The sequence below is a fragment of the Sturnus vulgaris genome, chromosome 15 (assembly GCF_052056855.1).
Source record: "Sturnus vulgaris isolate bStuVul1 chromosome 15, bStuVul1.hap1, whole genome shotgun sequence".
Lineage (NCBI taxonomy): Eukaryota > Metazoa > Chordata > Aves > Passeriformes > Sturnidae > Sturnus > Sturnus vulgaris.
Genome location: NC_142257.1, coordinates 9,255,426 through 9,276,293, shown reverse-complemented (window position 1 = coordinate 9,276,293; position 20,868 = coordinate 9,255,426). Strand labels below are relative to the sequence as shown.

The 20,868-nt window shown below is 40.0% G+C and overlaps 1 protein-coding gene across 7 annotated transcripts in view; it reads right to left on the bottom strand.

Moving 5' to 3' along the window:
• MACROH2A1 (macroH2A.1 histone) overlaps nt 1-18,070 on the bottom strand; it is a 43,026-nt gene extending 24,956 nt beyond the window's left edge. For 3 of the 7 annotated variants that reach the window (XM_014883414.2, XM_014883418.2, XM_014883419.2), the window contains exons 1-2: nt 17,666-17,805; nt 9,819-10,018 (exon numbers count right to left, since the gene is read on the bottom strand). In XM_014883414.2, the coding sequence (XP_014738900.1) occupies nt 9,819-9,990 (172 nt within the window). In that variant the 5' untranslated portion in view covers nt 9,991-10,018; nt 17,666-17,805. Of the gene's footprint in view, nt 1-9,818; nt 10,019-17,665; nt 17,806-17,918 lie in introns of those variants that run through there. The other 4 variants (XM_088173693.1, XM_014883415.2, XM_088173692.1 and 1 more) reach the window with 4 other exon arrangements.
• Nucleotides 18,071-20,868: the final 2,798 nt, after the last annotated feature.

Below are 20,868 nucleotides of genomic sequence, written 5' to 3'. Positions count from 1 at the left end.
ACATTTAAAAATCAACTCCAGCAAATGAGCAGGGTCAAGAGAGAAAGCTTTGTTTAGAACTATTAAGGCAAAAGAAAGAGCTTCCATGACATCAGGTTTCACTGAGCTTGTATTCATCCAGCCAGAAGACCAATACAAAAATGTTTTACAAAAACGAGGCCTCACAAAAAGGATGGAAGTTGCATAATGTCTATTCCACTCATTTAATATATTTACTCAAGGCATTTCCCCCCTAGAGAATAATTACATCACCACCACTCAGGCAGCAGGCAACTACAAGACTCACTTTACAGAAATACAGAACATGAAGAGCTCTCTTTTTTATAAAATGAAGAAAAATCCCAAGTTTTTCAGTATTATATGGTTTGGAAGGTATCCTTCAACTACTACATGCTGAAATCAGCTTAATATGAAGATAAACTCCATCTGCACAAATGACTTTTTCTGTGCTTTTGAATAATTCCAAACAAAAATGCAAACCAACACATATTGCTTTAAGTACAGAGATAAAACAAACCAGAGAAAGGCGTGAGAGCTCTTTAATTAGGAAAATCAAATTAATTAGGACTGCAATGTCAGTGTGTGATACATTCATGTATGGACAGCTATTTAATAGCAAAAAAGCCATGGATGCCTCAGAAATCTGACTATACCATAAGCATACAAATTTGATTTAGAAGACATAGTTATGATTGATATTTTTCTTTTTTTCAGTCATTATTAAAGTAGAAGCATTGAGTGGGAACCCCTAAAATTAGAAATTTTCCTTAAATTTTATCTCCAAAGCAGTTTTTATTTAGATCACTTGAAAAACTTCTTTGTAATAGTTAGAACTGGGATATGGGTAGTGAAAACTGGTCTAAGCCTGTTCTCAGCATTTGGACCAAAACTGTTTTTCTCCAGCTGAGGTTTTTAGAAGTTCAGTTAAATATTTTTAAAGGAGAAAAGGAGAAAGGTTACATATTTTTAAAGGAGAAAACAGTTGTGTATCTTCATATTTAAGCTTGAGATAAGACCACAGGAAAAGCTGTTCTCAAGACACTTCCTACTCAAACACAATCAAAACGTGTCAGAAGTCTCCACAGAAACCTCATCCTGAATGAAGTTTTCAGGATTCAGATTTCAGTTTTCCTCATCCTTTACTTTCAGAGATTTTGGTCACCTCTTAGACATCCTACTAAGTTTCCAATTTCACTTCTTGCATTTCCCTGTTTCACAGGGGGCTGCTCTCTGCCCTGAGTATTGTTACATTGATATTTCACAACACTTGAAATTCTGGAACAGAACACAACACATGGTTAAAATGAAACTAATTACTATTAGGCCAGAACAAAACAGGCACAGTAGAAACTGCAGACCTGGATGCTACAAAAGCAAATGCATTTTCCTCCCACTCCTGGAGATTGCTCTAGTTCATTTATCGCTAATTTTCAAACAAAATATTACTGGTCATTACTGACTAAAACTCCTCTCAAGCCTAAATGACAAAGCCTTTAGCTCATCATGCAATCCAGGCTGTAATACCCTCTCAATGTAAATAGTCAATTCAATTGCTCTGACTTCATCCCCAAAATGTTTTCTCTTTTTTTTTTTTATTCACATCTCAAGCTAAATCATTGCTGTTGCATCGAATCTCTTCATCCACCTTGTCTTCAGGGAGATGAAATCATATCTTTGAAAATTAAACTCTTAACAACTAACAGGTGATGTGCTGACACAAGGCCAATTTCTGAATACGCAAATTCCAAGAGGAACAAGTCAGGGGTTTCTTAAAAAAATGTGAAGCCATTCCTCAAAAGAAAACTGAAAACAATATCCAGAAATCAAAGAAAAATGAATGTTGATACAATTCCACTGAGAAAAATATGTATTTGCTACAAAGCCAACTACATGTCAAGGAGTCTACTTATTGTACTTCAAATTAATCATCTTTCCCATCAGCATTTTATTGACTTGAGATTCATTTTACATTATTCCAGAAGGTTTTAACCCAATCAACCAAGGCTGTTAAGAGTTTCCTGCATTCTTCTCTCCGTGTATTCCACCCAATCCCTCAGGAACCTGCAGTTGCAAGAGTGAAGGTAGAATAATTTAACAACTTTCCCTCTTACACATTCCAATAAAACAGTTCTCAGCCTTGGTTCAAAATCATGGAAATCTGATGCAGTGAAAATCAGTTCAAGAAAATTTACTGCTTTGAACAAGCCTTGATGAAACTTTAACTCTCAGCAGGGCAACTGTTCTCAATCATTCTCTTAGGATATGATAAAAACCCCAATCCTTTCAGTCTTGAGTGTCTGAGCTGTATCAAAACTAGGCTTCTTTAAGGAAAAACTGTTAATTTTGCCAAGTTATTATAATTCTTGCATTTCTGTGAGGCAGATGACAGACTGCTGTTTACATAAAGCAATTCAGGCCACAAAAGCCACTTCCACTTAGAGCCTTCTGATCTGACTTACATGTCTCTTCAGCTTTTTTCTACACTTTAATACAATCCATCATTTTTTTGATAAGAGATCCAATGTTATTTAACTTCCTTTTTTATTTTTTTTAATTTTAATTCCTTGTTTACTATTGATCTGTAAAATATATGAGATCAATTTTCATGAAAACCTGAATTTCAACTCGGACGTTATTATAATGGCCCCACCCTGAGTACTAATTTAAAGAGACAGACTAGCTCTTCGCCACTAGAATCCTGATTTAACTCAAATCCTTTATTCTTTTCAGTGGAGCTTCTTCCACCTGGCAGTACACTTTGCTGTTCCTCATAACAGCTTACATATATTTTAGAAATGCACTCAAACATGATTAAAGTAACTGCTACCAGACATTACCTGATCAAGTGCAGCATGTGGCACTTGGGGACATGTTTTAGTGTTGGACAGTTGGACTTGGTGATCTTGGAGGGTTTTTCCAATCTAAATGATTCCATGTATGCTTTGGTCTGGCTGTTAAAGAATACAGGAGACTACTCATATCCTAAGACCCGATCCTGGCTTAGTCTTTAAGGCCACATTTCTAAACATTGAAGAAATCAAGATGACTTGCTGTAACTTCCTTGGAGCTCACATCCAGCCTGACCTGGTCCAAAGCCAGTGCCCAAGGGCAGGTGGGCTAGAGCATTAAAGGAACACGCAAACTTAAAATGCTGTTTTTCCAGAACATTCCATCTGATTTCAGCCATGTGCAGCTGACTGGTTCCCCAAGTTAGAAATGCTGTCCTTTTGTTTGGTTTCCAAACAGATTTTACTTCTATGGATGTGTTTAATTGTTTTCTGAACCCATTCAGAAAGATTTAGCACCATTTTTAGTATCCATAACATCTTGCACTAACCATACCACAGACATTTTTGCAATTTGAGAGAAAAAATACCTCCTGTTTGGTTAAGAAATATTGTATTTCACTATATATCCCCTAAATTTATTTTTCCCCAGTGAAGTTTATATTGAGGATGGAGCATTTAATCTGATGGAACCGAATAATCCACATGGAATTTCATTTCTAAAGGTAATTCAGGGGAAAAATATACTTTGGAAAAATACTGAAGACCGGAGACAGAACATTATCTGAACATAGTCATTCTAAATAATCCTCATGGAAAAAAGGTGAGAAAAAAAATCACACTTACAATACTTGATGCAAGAATTTCTAAAATTTGAGACTATCTGAGGAAAGAAACTGCTTGGTAAAAACACTGTGGACTCAGAATGTCTTCCTGCTTCTACCCAGTTGTGCTACAACTGTCATTCCAAGAATAAAAGGCCAAAGAAGGAAAGACTTAAGCTTTATAGATTTTTTTTATTCTTCTCAACAAGGAATTCCAGTTAAGACAAAGGTATGGGTAGGAAAAAACTGTAGCAAAATCAGCCAAATTTTTGTTTTACACTTCTCTTACATTCCATTCTTCCAAACAAAGGCTGATACCAGTATTAAATTAAACAGCAATATATAAAGTCATTACTCTGTTGCAACTTAGCCAAATAATCAGAAGAAATTACTTAATAAGAAGAAGTATTTCATGCTAGATATAAGGATATTAAAATATAACTGAAATATAGCAAAAAAATTAACATTTTAAAGGGAGGATATATTCACTGACCATGCCATAAAAAACATCCAGCCCCATCCAGCATTTTGTACATTCTTGCAATATGACACAGCACAATGTTGCATATTTACCCCTCTTAACTATACTGCCATGATAGTATGCATAATAGTGTGTTAGAGCTTTTATTACAAGAAAACACTCTTGTTGGCTCTTACAGTTTTTCATCAAACCTGACCTGTGCAGCTCCCCCCATCATCTGTTCATTACGACTGTAATCAGGTCAGTAATTTTGGACAGAGTGAGCCTTTGTAACTCAGAGATCCATAGAAGTTTATGGGACTGCACAATAAGACAGATACATATGTAAGTGTTTACAGGGTTGGGGCCAAGGAAGGGCTTACCAGTGAAAGAAAACTCTTCATTTATATACATTTGAAATACACTAATTCTTGCATTTATAATTCAGAGAGTTGTTCATTCAGTTGATAACAGTGTAAAATTTTATATCTAAAGACACACAAGTAGAGCAATTTTAAATTGTGATGACACTTCACTTCAGAGTATGACACAAGTCTTAGGTAAAAGGAACGTTACAAGGGAGTTTTCCTATGCTGATACAGTCAAAAGGTCTCTGGTTGTGAGGTTATTGCCATAAACAACCCTGCTGTATTGTAGGTGCAGTATTAATCCATATTAAAAGCACACTATATACAAAGAGGTATTTTCATGCTTGCTCAGGGAAGGCACAGGTCCTACAAACCCCTAATTTACTTCAGGCATCTCTGGAACAGAGTTTGTGGCACCACCATAAAATGAAGTAGTGTTTCTAAAGTTTGCCTGTTTGAATAGAAGAAATGTATCTTGGTAGTGAATGCACATTTCAGTGGTATCAAAAAGATATTGCCAATTAATTATCTTCTTAAATTTCATTACTCTCCAAGGTCAGTTGTTTATGAGAATCTCAGACTGCCTGGAACTTGAATCTGATTTTAACCTAATGCTTTTTTTTTACTGTGGACCCCTGAGCTCCCCTCTGCTTCCAAGTAGGAGTTCAGTGGAACATCTGCTTTGACAGAGAAGGCAAAATCATTGTTTTCCTCTATGACCCTGTGAAGATTTTTATCAGTGTGCATAACGCAAGAGGTGAACAGCAGTTCAATTTGTTCAGCTTGTACATTGCAAAGTGAGCCTCTAAAGTGAGCAGTTAAACCTACTGCTCTCAGGAAGGACTTTCCTTTTGCAGCCAGTCAGCAGCTGAATTTGCCCACATTGAAAATTCATCAAAGTAAAACCACAATGAACTGAGCTCCAGCACATGACTCCCATTATTTGATTCTGGTGACATCAGAAAGCCTGAAAACAAAAACTTGGATAAACACAGGAACGCCTCAGATGCAATTCTAACCGTGAGGTTCAAGAAGTGCTTATTTTACATTTCAAGAAAATATACGATCAACAGTACCCCTGTGCAAAAAACCCCAAAAGCACATCTGAGAAAAAGATCTAATGGAGAAAATAGGTATTTAACATTTTCTCCTACTTTCATATGTACATAACAAATATAAACCAGACTCTCATTTCTTCTGTATTCCTGTGCTTCTGCTGTTTTATAAACTTTTCCTTCTCCACATTTGCTATGACATTTTGGCAATTGAAAATTATTCACAGTGTAGAACAGATGATGGGGTGAGCAGAAATCACTTGCAGGCCTGGCTCTTTCTGCCTTTAAATATGCTCAAGAGATTTCTGGTTTTCAAGGGCAAAGGAGTATCTTTTTCCATTAAGTAAGAAAGGTTGGATTACATATTGTAACTTGTGCAAACTCTACATCTGAAAAGACCACATCTGATGAGATGTATGGCAGGACCAGTTCTGACAAATACAAACCACCAAAATTCATGTGAGTGGCTGCAATGCCCCAGATGAAGTCTGGGGCCATTCTCTTGACTGACCTAGAGTTCTTTTCTGACATAAACTGATACTGATGCACTACTTTGCAGAGAAATTAAGGAGAGGATTGCAGTTTTCTGAAGGCCATGTTAGACAAGACAAATAGACAAGGAACCATTAGAAAATAAGTGCAGTAAAGAAAGAAGACAAAAGGAATTACGAACAATGAACATGCCAACTGAAAACTGTTGATAATGCTTAAAATTAATTTCTGTTTATCCTTCAGAACTGATCCACTATTCTGACTATTCCCTGCAAGGCAGGAGGCACTGCATGAACTGCTGCTGCAAAGAAGGAAAAGAAACAAGAACTGTGCATTTATAGTTCTTTGGCATCCACACTATTCCTCAAGGTAAAGAAAGGAAGTATATCCACCTACTTCAATATTGGTAACACTCTAAGGTATCTTCTGCACATTTACCCGTGAAAGACACACTATTTACAGTGGATATAACACAATGTTTCCATAGATAAACAACAGGAAACAATAAGCAACTTAGCTTAAGACACCAAACTGGATACACTGCTTGTGCTGATGAGAGAATTATTTTCTAATGTTTCTTCTAGGTAGGAAGAACCTTTAGTGAATACGTAAGAAAAGGAGGATACTCACTGTGCAACTTGTTTAAATGTGAAGTATATTGAAATCTAAGGATATGAGAAATCACAGAACGTGTACTCTTATTTTCTGATGAGAAGCTGTACGTACATGATAAAAATAAGCTACTTTCAAAGTACAAAGTGGGTAAGTCATAACTCCAGATGAATCCAGAATAGAACTTCTGTAAGCATTTCAGAAGTTCAAATCTCAAATTGAACAAAACATTCCAGATCTGAGCACATTATGGGCTAATTTCAGATTTACATTGAAGTTAAACCTCAGCAAAGGCTAGCAAAATTTAGCACCTCACCTTCTAAAGGAATAAAGTTGGTTCCATATTCTGCACACTGCTGCTGAAACAGTTTTTAAACCTTAGTAGGTTCCTTTCTATTAGGTCATGTCTCTGTCATTTCCCCACCTGTTTTTGTTTCTGAAGTTTCTCTTTCCTATGACTGCTTTTGATACTTTATACTTCTTCCTGGATGCACAGGATTGCTTTTTGATTTAGCCAATTTATTAGCATGCCAGTTCACCTGGTTTCCTTCCTATTATGTCACGTTCCTGGTTTTACTTTGAAATTGTTGAAATGCTTTGATTTGGTCTCATACCATGTGCTAACATGAGGATCTTTAAAAACTCTCCTGGAGAGAAGTCAGGATTTCTCTGGTTTTGTGAAGTAGTAACTGCCAAGAGGTAAAACAACACAAACCAAAAATCCCCAAGCATTCAACTTCAAGGGGCTGTTTCTGAATTACACTGAAAAAGATGAATGACCTCAAGTTCAGAAAACATACTGAGCACTAAGGGCTAAAAAATTATACTATACAGAGTGTGAAAAACTTAGAGAAAAGAAAAAAAAAACCCACCAGATTGGAACAGTAAGGGGTCTATAAGAAATTGGGAGAGGGAAGGACTTGTAATGATGGGACTACAAGGGAGAACCACTTCAAATTGAAACAGGATTTAGATTAGATATTAGGAAGAAATTCTTCCCTATGAGTGTGCTGGGGCACTGGCACAGTTGTCCAGAGAAGCTGTGGCTGCACCATTTCTGGAAATGGCCAAGATAGCTCAAGGCCACCAGACTGGATATGGTTTGGAGCAACCTGGTCTAGTGGGAGGTATCCCTGTCCATGGAAGGGGGATTAGAACAAGATGAACTTCAAGATCCCTTCCAAGCCAAATCATTCTATGACAAAACCAGTACCAATTCCAGAAAGAAAGGAGTATCTGTGCTTTTGAGATGCAACTATATCTCAGGATTTTCTTTCATTCCTGTACATAGTTTACTAGGATTATCTACCTAGCCTTTAGAGATGACAGAAAAACTACAGCAAAACTGCCTAAAAATAGTTAAAGGGATAAAGAAGTACCTTTTCCTTTAGCTATTCTTTCCTCCTGCCTTTTATTTTTCCTAAAGTGATGTATGTTACTTTCCCTTGCTTTTTGTTTTGTTTTTTTTTGTTGCTGTCTGCAATGTGCTCAGACAGGTTCCCAAGATGCGCAGCAGTTAAGGAAACGCATTTATTTCCCCAGCCTATTCTCAACTGCCAAAACTATCGCTGCCTCAGTCAACCAGCAACGTGCTGCTCATTAGCAGGGCCTTAAGTTCACCTTTATTGCTCTGTTTCTTTAAAAGGACAGCATTCAAAGCACCCTTCACCCTAAGAAGCCTCTTATTTGCGTTGTTATTGCTGTAAGCAGGAACCTAGCTAAAGGAAATGTTAATTTTTTTAAGGCTATCTATGAAGTTTAAAAGTGTCCTTTTAAAGAAAAGGCCCAAATAAATAAAACTGAATTATGAGCAAATGAGGGTAAAAAAATATATTTGATGGTATGAATACCCTACAGAAAACAAGCACTCAATTATTTAGTAATGTTACCAATCTTTGTCTTTAGGGGAAGAAAAAACTTGATAGGAAGAAATCTTTTGTCCTTCAATGTCAAAAGAGCCATTATAAAACGTGTCTAAAATTGTGGTAAGGTCAGGTTGCTCCAGTTTTAAATACTCCCAGAAAAGTCAGTGCTTTATAACTTTGTGCTTGAGTAAAAGAAAAACCTGTACCTATTGTCACACCAATACAGCTTAAAGTCTCCTGTCCATTGAAACACTTGAACCTATGGCAAGAACACTGATACAAGCAGATGCACTGGAAAAAAAACAGTGCCTTGAGAAATAAGATCCAATTCAAGCTTTTCTTTCATCATGCTAATAGAATCTGGCTCCAAACACTCATCTATCTGGTACTTGAGCTTTTTTTGCTAGAGTCCTATACCACAGGTATATACTTAAGATGTCAACCTGACTACATGAAGGTGACTGAACCTTCTTATCTTTTTTTTTTTTTTTTTTAAGCAAACCATTATTTCAAAAAGCCAATATGCTGATGCTATTACAGTTGACAGGGTTTTCTGTCAAAAGACTGCATTTTTACTGTTGTTTGGGGAGGCAAACTTGCAATGTCTTAAGTTTTGTTTGAGAACAAAACAGCTATGTAAAGATCTTTCCTTGCATGTCTGGTTGTTTATGACATTGGGCAAAGCATTTTCTTCCTTTGAAGCTTCTTTCTAAATGGAAGAAAAATAATACTCTTGTCTTGTGAGAAGGTGAGGATGAGATAGTTATTTAAGGTATTCTCGTTCTGATGTGATGAAGGGAACAGAGCAAGAACTACAATTGTAAGCAAATAAGCTACATAGATCGAGGGCAGATGAACAGTGTGTATTGTATACACAGACTCAATCAAACAAATTGCAAACAGCATGTGCAGTCTGAAAAGAAATCTGTAAATTGAGCAAAAATGTTTAAACAAGGCTGTAAGCAGTCTCAGCCCTGCATAAACATAGAGAAGCTCTCTATTTAAAATTAATGTATATGCTTAACAGACAATTATAATCCATACAAAGTCATCAGGCACAAAATCAAAGCAAGGAGAAGTGCAACAATGTAGTCCACACACACTGATGGCAGTGGGAACCCTGACTGTCTGTGTGGAAGGAGTATGTTTTTACAAGTGGTGAAAGCAAATTCTATGCTGGAATGAACAAAAGTCATCAAGGCTCTGAGGCAGGGGCGAGGGTACCTTGATTTTGGCTTAGATGTGTGATCAGCATAATATGCACTTCAGCTGTAACTTTTTTAGTTTGGTTTTTTTTCTGTGCAAATTCAGTTTAACTTTTACTGCTACTATTTCACATAATTCAGCAAAACCTACCAGTTAGATATTCCAGTACAGCGGCCATGTACACAGGAGCACCAACACCAATTCTGTACTTCGGGTGGCCTTTCTTAATGTACCGGAGCATCCGTCCAACAGGGAATATGACCCCAGCCTTTGCAGAGCGGGAAGTCTTGGTAGACTTCTTCTTTCCACCCCTGCTGGACATCTTGTCTGTATCAGATCTGAAACACACTCTATATTTAGGAAGAAAGGGGAAAAAAAAAAGGAAGAAATAGAAAAGGTTATTAATAAGGACTCATACTATAAGATCACACACTGAATTCCAAGGTAAATCAGCATTTTGGGGCAGAAAATGCATTAGAGTGTCTAAAACACAGAGACAAGTTGCCTTTTTAGCATATGCACAACAAGAACCTAAACTAATTTCCCACAGAATGTTTACTTCCCATTGTAATTTGGCATAATTTTATACGGAAAATATCTAAAACAAGTTACTTCCTAAAAATCTACTTTCCTGAAATTCCCAACAGATTAAACCCAGTACCACTAATGGAACGAAGAGTGGTAAGTACTGGATTTAAAATAGAACTTCTTCATTGAAGCAGAGGATGCTTTCTGTGAGGGGACTGACACAACACCCTGACCTCCATGAAAAACTTTTGATAGGGCATTTGAACAGCTGTGGTAGGGCAGTTATGTCCATGCATAATTACATTCCAAACTAGGAGAAACTGTATACACTAAAGCTTTCATAAAGTCCATTCATCTCCTTTAAAAAACTCAGTTTTCCAGATCTGTGAGAATTGACAGAAGAAAGGACTGCGGATGGCAAAATACATCTCCTGTACAGTAAATGTTCTATTTTTAGAAAGAGTTGAAATTACTCCCTTGAGATTTGAATCTACCAAAACTCAGTTATCTCTACACTTCAACTTCTCTCCAGGAATTTGGCCATCTTCTATCTGCCACCTTTCCCTAACAGCACAGTGATCTGAACACCCAGCACGTATCTGACAACTGTATCTCAGTTTATTTCGCTGAGGGAACCTACTGCTGATACAGCTGTCAAACATATTCTGTCCTCTCTTTGATTTCTGCTCAGGTTGTAAATAGAAACTGACAAATCCAAAGAGGTGGAGGGTTCACAGGCTCTCATGGTGTCTTTGAAGGTTTAGGCAACTCACTGGGTTTTGAAATTACCTCAGAGGAAAGGAGACAGTGCTCATCTCCCCATCTCTCCCCCTCATGTCTGAACTCCAGGGAAACCAGTGGAATGCATCAGTGATACACACACACACACACCTCTGTGCATCCCACTTCTTCCTTTGCTGCACAAATCTTACCTAACACACATGCAAATTCACCGATGTGTTTATACACTCCACAATGAAAACCCTCTTAATCTTGCTTTCCCATCGCACCATTTCTCTACTTCCTCTATTTTTCATTTGTTTATTTTGAATTCTCTCCTTGCCCTTACGAACCTAACTGTATTTCCCACATGCCTGAATCCACAATGGAGCGATCTCAGAAATAGGCAAAACAGGTTCATCAACACCACTTCTAGGTTTTGCAATTTCTGTTCTGTGCTGACACATCCTGCAGTCCTTCAATTCTCAATGAGTCAATAAGATTCACGCTATATTCATAATACATATATAATATGTAGTATGTATTCATAATTCATAATACATACATACATAAGATTCAGGCCCAAAAAAGACCAGTCAGGATAGCTAAAGGAACATGAGTATGAGAGGTTTCTTTTCCTTTCAACTTCCACATTCCATTCATAAGAATCTACACCCGCACAGCACATTAAGTAAATTAAATGCAATGGGTTTACTGTTTTGTAAAGCTAAACAAAATAATCCCATCTTCGCAGATCAGATGAAAGCCACACTACATTTAGGACACTCATGTCCAGAAACAGAGAGGAATGTTTTGGAAGGGGAAGCCGTCGAAAGGGCTCCTTCTCCTTTCATCTATAGTGAACTCAGCTCTGTAACAATCATTATTCTGTGAAGAAGAAGACAAAAGCCAATTTTCTTGCCTTGAGAAATGACCCAAATGCAGCTCACCAATGATTTTAAAAACACCCATTTAATTGCATTTTCTCATCTCATTAGCTCTGCCTTTGTTAGCAGGAAGACTGGGTGGGGCTTTGACTCCTCTATGGACCTTCTGCCAGGAATTATTTTCATATTTCATAATCCATTTTCATCAACAGTACTAGGGATGTTTTGCCTCAAATGTTAAGAGGTTCATTGAATCAAACACCATGGAAAGGGGCGTAAGAAATATCTGCGCTGTCCCGCAATATATCTGGTTTGTAACTGAGAGGTCAATGATGAAAAACACAGTATTTCTAGAGAAAGCCTGCAAGCCTTAAGCAGTTAACTTCTATTAATCATTTAGTGAGTTTATGGGCTATCAGAACAGGTGGAAGAGAATATGGAAATCCTTATTTCCTAATGTTTTCTTTCTTTGGGAGAGTGTCATCTTAGCTAACAGCTGCTGTAACATTTGCACCAAAGCATTAGTAAAGTAGGTAGTAATACAGAATAACACCAACCCATATATAAAATGGTGTACATTTTTCTCTTCCATAAGCTTCTTTTATCACCCCTGCAAATTCTACGGGTAATTTATCTCTTTATTTTATGCATTTGGTCACATTACTAAAATTAATATTTAGGATACCCTGAACCTATCTCGACAATTCACCTGGTCCCCTTATATGGAACATTAAAGACCTTTCTAGCTGTAAGTTTATTTCTGAGGACAAACTTTGTCTGAATCTGAAAGATGCTGGTGCACAGGGCTGCATAATGAAAAAAATCAAGAACTTCTGAAACTTTTAGTATTAAAGGTGAAATGTGATACAGATGAGTTTCAGACCTTCCCATCCCAAGGACCCATTCCTCCATGGATGTTCAGATTGTTTAGATGTTGGGGGTGGAGGGAGGAAAACTTCAATTAGGTTTCAAGTACCACTTTTACTGTTACCAACCACGTAATTTGGAAGGTGAAAGTGAGAGCCTGGCACTGAAACCTTTCTCAGAGCTTGTGTATTCAGGATCATTACTTTGCAGAACCTGTTTGTCCTGCCTTTGAGCTGCAGCATGGCCCAACCAACTGTCAGATGTCTTTTCCCTATTTTTAGTTCTTCACCGAAAAAGAGAAGGGAAAGATTTCACTTGCAAAAGCCACAATAAAATGTATTGAGGAGAAATATAAAGAGCATGGCAACAGATCAAAAACCAAAGGAGGCTGTATGCCTTACAGGTTCTGAAATGGTTTATCTTTGTAACACCAGAAACTCTGGAATGCTGCCAACACTAATGAACTAGAGCTGTTTGCTGAGTCACTGGGAGCCCACAGATCAGAGAGGCAACCGAAGGCAACCTTATCACACGAATCATAGTTCAGACAAGATTTGAGCAGTATATTTTTAAATAAATCACAGTCAATGGACCAGTACTTTCCTTTCTTTCTTCTGTCCTGCCTTTGCAATGGAATTTTTCAGAACTTTACCAAATACATTGCAAAGTCTCCAAAGATTTGACAATAAAATTATTTTTTTTCAATGTGAGAAGTCACAAAATTATCACTGTGATAATCAGGGGATATCACTGAGGAGCCAAGTATCTAAATTCACCTTTGACTTCAAATCAAATTTAACACTATTTTCTTCAGTGACTGCTGTGCTTGGACACAGATTGCCCTAAATACAGAATTTAGCACTTGATTCACAGCCTTTTGAAACCCCTTAAAGACTGTGGTAAGAGTCACACAGCTTTCTAAGATCTCCAAATGCATAAACAAGATTTGAAGGTGTATTAACTGGGTCACAGCAAAGATTCAAGCTACAAGGCTCCTCTGCTGTCATGTCTTCGTGAGCCAGAAATACATTTCCTAAGAAACAATCTTAAGGTTGATGCAATGAAATCAGCATAATTAGCATTTTTATCTTTGAAATTTGCTGGAGTAACTCTCGTTGGCTATATTTTTCTGTGTGAAGACAGATACTCTGCTGAACCACACTTTCAAATACCATCTTCCTCAAATGCACATAGGCATCTTTTTTCTGTAAGGTTTAACATCACATAATCCTTGAAGTATAACCTGAACATCCTGGTAAAGCTAAAGCTATATCCAAATTCCAAATACCAGAACTTCATTAGTTCAGTTGATCAGACAGCAATAATAAACACAGTCTGTTATTAACAGTTTTCAGGTACTGGTTCTTAATGACTAAACAAATTACTACGAATCTTACAGCTGTCAGAGACTGTTCTGAGCATGGGCTTACACTGGTGTATTAATTGCACTCAGCAGAGAGATGATTCAATTTAGATCTACATCATCATATCAGTAAGTAGTGGAATTCGGGAGATCATTACTACAAGAGGAAAAACACTAAGATGTAGTAATTATTTTTCTTTTCTTGCAGTACAAAGACTAAGCTGGAAAGTTCATGTTTGTATTACAAGAGATGAACTGCAACACTATTTTCTTTCCACTTTTTCAAAAGATTAACAATGTAAGTGCTGCCATTCTCTCTTAAATCTATTTATGTCCCTAATTATAGCCATTCACTGAACACTTGCTGAAAAGGTACATTTGACTTTGCTGTGACAATGAACTTGCTCTGTTCTTAGCTAATCAGAAGCTGCTCTGGCATTTTTATAAAATGGTAGAGAATGGTCTCTAATAATACTTGCCTGGCACAACAGCGTCTTTGCCTGGGACTGTGGCTTCTAGGTACAACAGTACTAAAAAGGGCCAATTACACATCTATCATTTGATCTGATGTGATTTCAAACTTTAGCTCAAGTTCTTTATCAAAGCAGTAACTCTCTGAGTCTGAAACAGACAGAAGAGTGAAACCAGTTGTAAAACAGCTGTTCCAAAACTCCATTAACTTCTCATCTGAGAAGATAACACCATATATTTGTTTTCATTTGGAAAACCAAGAGGACAGTCTCCATCTAGGAATGCACAATAGGCATACTTTCTGTTTTAGAGTAAGACAATTAGGATTCCTATAGCAGTAACATAAAGGATGGGAAAAAAAGGAATAACGTTTTCACAAAACCTGTGCTGAACAAAATACTGCTGCACAATTGTATTCAACTGGCAGAAGTATCTCCCTCCCACGGTGCGTCTGAAACACCAAAACAAACACCCCTTAATGTGCAAACCTTCACTAAGAACAGTGCTGGGAGTGTGACAAGTGTTTCTGCTGGGCATCCTGCCACCAATAGCCAGGAAAATGTAAATATAATTGTCTTCACTGACCACTGCTGGGAGAACTGGCCTGAAATAACCATTTATACATTATAGGTTTTTGTATACTAGATAGCATACAGCCCTCTATAGAAGGCCTTAAGTCACTGGACCATTTGTGAATTCAATGCAGGAAAACTGTTTTAAATAACATTTTGAAAACAACTTTGTCCCTTGACATTTTTGTGAGAAAATAAAAACGTAATAAAGAATTAATGTGGATGCTTCCAAGGCAAAATTCAGATGGAAAACAAAATTTAAAATAGATATTATACTGCTCAGAGAAGGGATTGCAAAAACTTGACCCATCAAGGAGGTCATGAATGGTGTGATTCTTGCATCACTCCTGGAACATGGACTATGAGCTGAATCCTGACCATCCTGTCTTTAGAATTGGTCTGGGTAAGGAACCTATAGCTTCTTTATGCGTTCACAGCATCCTTCCCTACCAAGCCAGCCCTGCAGTCTTTCCACAAGCGCTGCATTTTTCTTTTCTAATTTTACCTCTTGAGATGACAAAATCTAATGCTCAGCACTACCCACAGGGCCAACATTTCCTCTCCCAGTGGAGGATCTATCTGGAGACTCTTTTCTTCTCTTTTGGCATCAGTTCCAGATCCCTGCTCCTTTATCCCTACTTTATAACGTTGCTGGAGTAGGACTACCTTTTCTGTGAAACAGACAGCAGGCCTTGATCCTAGCTGACAGAGTTGCACAAAATTATTTCTGCACTTCTCTGAGAGCAAAGGTTCATGACTATTCTTCCAGAATGTGATTATATCACCTACCTTATCAAGAGAATATCTTTTATCAAAGTTCATTTCTACGTATTGGCAGAACTAGGCAACTAATTTAAACATACTGGCTTCTTTTAAGACTAAGCTTGCAGTGGTGGACTTCTCTTTTTGCACATACTGATCTACAAAATAAGCAGTGCTTAAGCACTCCACCAACTTTACTGTCATTAAGCCAAATTCTAGTCTTGCCACTAATTTTTAAATCAGTTATGACTTAATCTACACTGTCAACATTTGACTTTACTGGCAATCAGAAGGGTATACAGCACACACAGCGAAGCAAAGTTACTCTTTAGAAACCCAGGAGGTCTAGATTAGTGTGAAAGGTTATGAAACATAATGCAGCAAAATAACCTGCAACCATTACTAAGTAAACAATGTAACTCCTTTCTTTCACAACACTTAAAAAAAAAGCCCCAAACTTCCAAACACACTGGATAGTTTTCTAGGAACTCCTTGGCGCAAAATCTTTCATACCCAACTGCATTAAAACACATTTTTCAAAACAACTGTAATTGTCTTGTTCCAACATGTCTTTCAACTCTGCGCTGTCCCTGAGAACCCAGGTACTGTTTTTATTAATCGCACTTTTGCTCCTTCCCTCATTTATTTCTTTTACTCTTCAGAATGAGGGAGGCAGTGGATCTGCCAAGTTGTCTGTAGACCTGTTGCTAAGTGACAGCCACACACGTTTCTGAGGATAAAATGGTTGTTCACTTGCATGGTCAAGAGATAAATAACAAGTCTCATCCAAGTATATTTCAACAACAAGTCTCCTTCTATCTCCACAAATTAAGCAACCTCAGCTTTACACCATCCTGCTTGCATAGGAGCTAGCTCCAACTGCTGCCTTCAGACATAATTTCATGGGCCTTCTACAACTTACTTTTAAAGATTACAGAAAAAACAAAAGGATTACAGGGAGATGCAAGTCACAGAAGCAGTCTGTTGCCCTCACTGTCTCCTACACACGCAAACACGTCAGCTTCGAGTCTCAGTCCCAGCGCTCCTGTGCTGGAGCCGGTGCGGTGCCTCAGGAACCTGCATTCACCTGCGCCCTGCAGTACTCACAGTCCCCTTGGAGGAACACCCACACCCAGACAGTCCGTATGGGCTGCTCAAATCCTGCAGGCAGACATATTGCAGCCTCTACAAGAAGTGAGAGTCCTAAAAGAATAAGGAGCCCTGTTTCCAGACAAACATTTATTTTTACTACTCTCGGAAGCCTTTGCTTACGGTTTAAAATACATCATCTGGCATTTTTTAAATTAAGTCATTCACAAGAGGCAGGTAACTTTTACACCACGGGTTCTTTATCCCGAAGTGAATTACACGGAAAACGCGTCCTGCCGTTTTTTGCCTTGTGCTTTTCGCAGTCTCCCTAGATTACCCTCCCCTTCTCGGCGACCCGCGGTGGGAACGACGAGGACGGAGGCAGTCCGTACGTGGAACAGCAGGGACGTGGGGGACCGCGGCTCCACACCCCCGGCCGTTCCTGCACCCTCGGCGGACTCCTGCCAGCCCCACACCGTCATTCCATAGCGGATTCCATAGAAATACAGCCCCACTGCCACCATTTCGCGGGGCGCGAGTGGATTTCCCGGTTTCACCCGAGGCACAGCAAGAATCAGCTGAACCAACTCCCGGTTTCCCTCAAGGCAGGGGACCGGCACCCTTCCGTCCCACAGCGAGCCTCGGGGCCCCCCGACCGCCGGGTGTCACCGCGCCGCGACAGAGCCCCCCGCGCCCTCTCCTTCCCGCACGGCAGGCGGGCCACGGGCAGCGACTTACGGCGCGGCAAGATGTCTCCGGTCTGTCGGCCGGCGGCGGCCCCGCTCCCTTCCCCGCTGCCGTCCCCGCTGCCGCTCCCGCTGCTCCGCTCTGCCCGCGGGGCTACCGGGATCGGCTGGACGGGCTGGCGGAGCTCCCACAATGCCGCGCGCGGCCGCGCGTCACATCCACCGCCCGCCCCTCACGGCGGGCCCCTCACGATCTCCTCTTGCGATCCCGCACGATAAATCGCCGTCCCCCATGATCTACTCACAATCTTTCACGATCCAGTCACGAATCCCCTGACGATCCTTCACGGCTGGGCCACCGGTGCCACGATCCCGGAGGTTCCCGGGGGCTCTCCTGCTTCTCCCGCCCGCACGGGCCCCAGGCGGCAGCTGGCCCGGCCTGGCTGTTGAAAAGCCCGGTCCCTGCATGGGGCTGGGCTTTGGCACTGCGGCCTCTGCAGCTGCTGCCGGCCGAGCCATTGTGTACGAACGTGTTCGTTTCCAAATTTTCGGGACGGGCAGGTCAGAGCCAGGGGTTCCCGCTGTGTACTTCCGAAGAATGAAGCTCATGGAGGGAAGAGAACGAGCAGTTGGATTGTTCGTGAGGAGCATGCACTTTCTTCCTCGTGCTATACAAAAATGGCTCAGTGCCATTTTACCAAGGCCTCAGATGGAGCCTTTGGAGGCGTTTGTACATGGGCTACACGCATGTCCTTGAGCTCACCTTGTTGGGTTGGTACTGCTGAGTTGCCGCTGCCCCTTGCCCTCACACCCTGTGCCAGACTGAGAGTTCAGTCCCTCTTCCACCTTTCCTGCCTCCCCTAGTTGCCTTGCCCACCAGCTGCCAGTGGAAAAGAGGAGCTGCTGCAGCGGATCTTGGGTGCAGGACAGACGAGTCAGACCAGACTGCCACTGTGTTTACAATGGTGGGACTAGAAGCAGCTGGAGTTCCGAATGTCCTGGAAGATTCCTGGCTTGCTCATGCTCCCAGGCTCTTGTGCCACTGTCATTTGAATGGAGCATCCTATTTCTTCAGTACTCAAAGCAGAATGTCAGCCCATAGCCTCCTCCATAGTGTCCCTTGCTGTTCTTTCATGGGTAGAACTGTACCAGGTGTCAAGTGGCTTAATACCGTTACTACTAGATGACAAGGAGTTTCTCTCCTGCTTTTCTCACCAACCATTCTGAGCTCCAGCTCTTCTTACTTTGCTGAGTATCAGTGTATCTTCATGGGGCCTTTCTCATACAAAATAGAAAGCAGAAAGGAAGAAGAGGGTTTAAAAGCAAAAGAAAAAGCAGGAGAGTGAGGACAACCTATGTAAAATGTGTGGCTGGTCTGAGAAATATCCCTTCAAAAAGTGTTTCAGGCATTAGAGTTGTGGTGCTCTCATCCATCTAAATGGTCAGACCTGGTCTGGTTTTTAACATAGGCTAAACTCAGTGTCTCCTGAGACATCTCTTGTTACTTCTCAGTGCACCACACAGTCCAATGCAGCCTAGTCCTGACTGCACTCCCTGAGTGCTGCTAATTGTACCCTGCATATCATGCAGTGGGGCACTTTTGCCTAACAAAGGCTCTCTGCTGGGTAAGTACCCTATAGTCCCTGATTGTCCTTAACTTAAGAATATAGATACAGTCCTTACTGGGCCATCTGCCATGGCTCTTCTTATGAAGCTGAGGACACACTCTGCTTTCCCTGTGTTCCTATCCACACACATCTTCCCACCTCCTCCTCCTCTTCCTCCTCTGCGCTGCCCCACTTCCTTTTTCCTTGCTGGTAGTGCTGCCCACGCAGTAACCTTTTCTGTATGCTGTGCAGAGTACCCAACAGAACTGGTCCTCCAGTGCTTGGCTCTTCACACTCTGTTTTCCAGTCACCCACACAAGCTTTATTAAAAAAACAAAACAAACAAAAAACAAAACAAACCCATACCACAAAACTAGCCCTCCCTCAAATATCTCTGTTGATATGAGCTGTAAAGGCCCATGTAAAATTAAAGAATGCGCAACATTGTCTAATGAGATTGATGGAAGGCTGCAAGGGGTAGGGAATTGTGGGTTGTAACTAGATGATTTTAAAGTCCTTTGCAACCCAAAGGTTGCTTTCTACTATCATTATTCATTTTGTCTTGTTTGAAGTGGAGTCTATGGATTTTATGCTTTTGAAGAAAGCCTTCAAAACTTTCAGTTTTAACTTTCAAAGCCTTTTCAATTGATGAGAATTTCTGGAGTGGGAGCTGCCTGAATTTGCAGAGGCCCTGAACAATTTGTCCATGGAATAGGATGCTAGCATGAAGACTGCTGTGGATAATGTGTAATGTTAGCATTGGCTGGCTCACCTGCCACCAAAGCACAGATTTATCATACTGAACATCTGCTGGGTCTACAAAGAGTGCCCATTTTAAAAGCACACAATGTGTCATGACTGTCTAGAAGTTTCTACAAAAGCCTGTGAAACTACACTACATGAACTACCTCATTAAAACAAATCTTGGCTTAGATTTTATTCTCTTTGGCAGTTGTGATGTATTTATATATCTATAGAATGATAAAAAGCACCTTTCCAGGGTTCCACTGTCTTTGTTTCTAACATAAACAATTCATATTCTTCCATTTATTTACTCTTACTTTATTTTGACACTCTGATTCTATAATCAGTTCTAACAACCTCAAGGGACTATTTGCAGAAGAAAGTTCTGAGTGATTGAGAATACAAACACTTAACTTGTTTATGCAGCAGAGGTGTTGGAGAAGGAAATATCACCTGGGAGAGGGCAGAGCAGTGTGGGAAGGGCTGTGGCTGGGGGTAATCCTCCTAAACTTAGATAAGCATTTTCACTTTGGGATAGCTATCCTAATTCTAAATGTGTCACCTCTTTTGTCACTAGTATTTCTTTGTTGTTGTGTGTTTATTGGTTACTGAGAATGCATGTCCTAGGTTGCTGTAGGTTGCTGAAATATTCCTTCAGGATGTTGTGTGCCTAACCAGCAGATCCCTGCTGTTTCCCTTCAACCTTCACATGGTCAAAAGAAAGTACAGGTTCCTCAGACATGACCTGCTTCTCAGAAGGGGTTATCTGAACCTCCTTCAGCTGCTCAGCCTCCTCTCTCTTTGCAGACCCTGTGACTAATCCATGCTTCTTAGCTTCAGGTGACAGTGACACATAAATATACCTGTACTGTGTATCATGCTAGTGACATTCTTGCCTTCACCA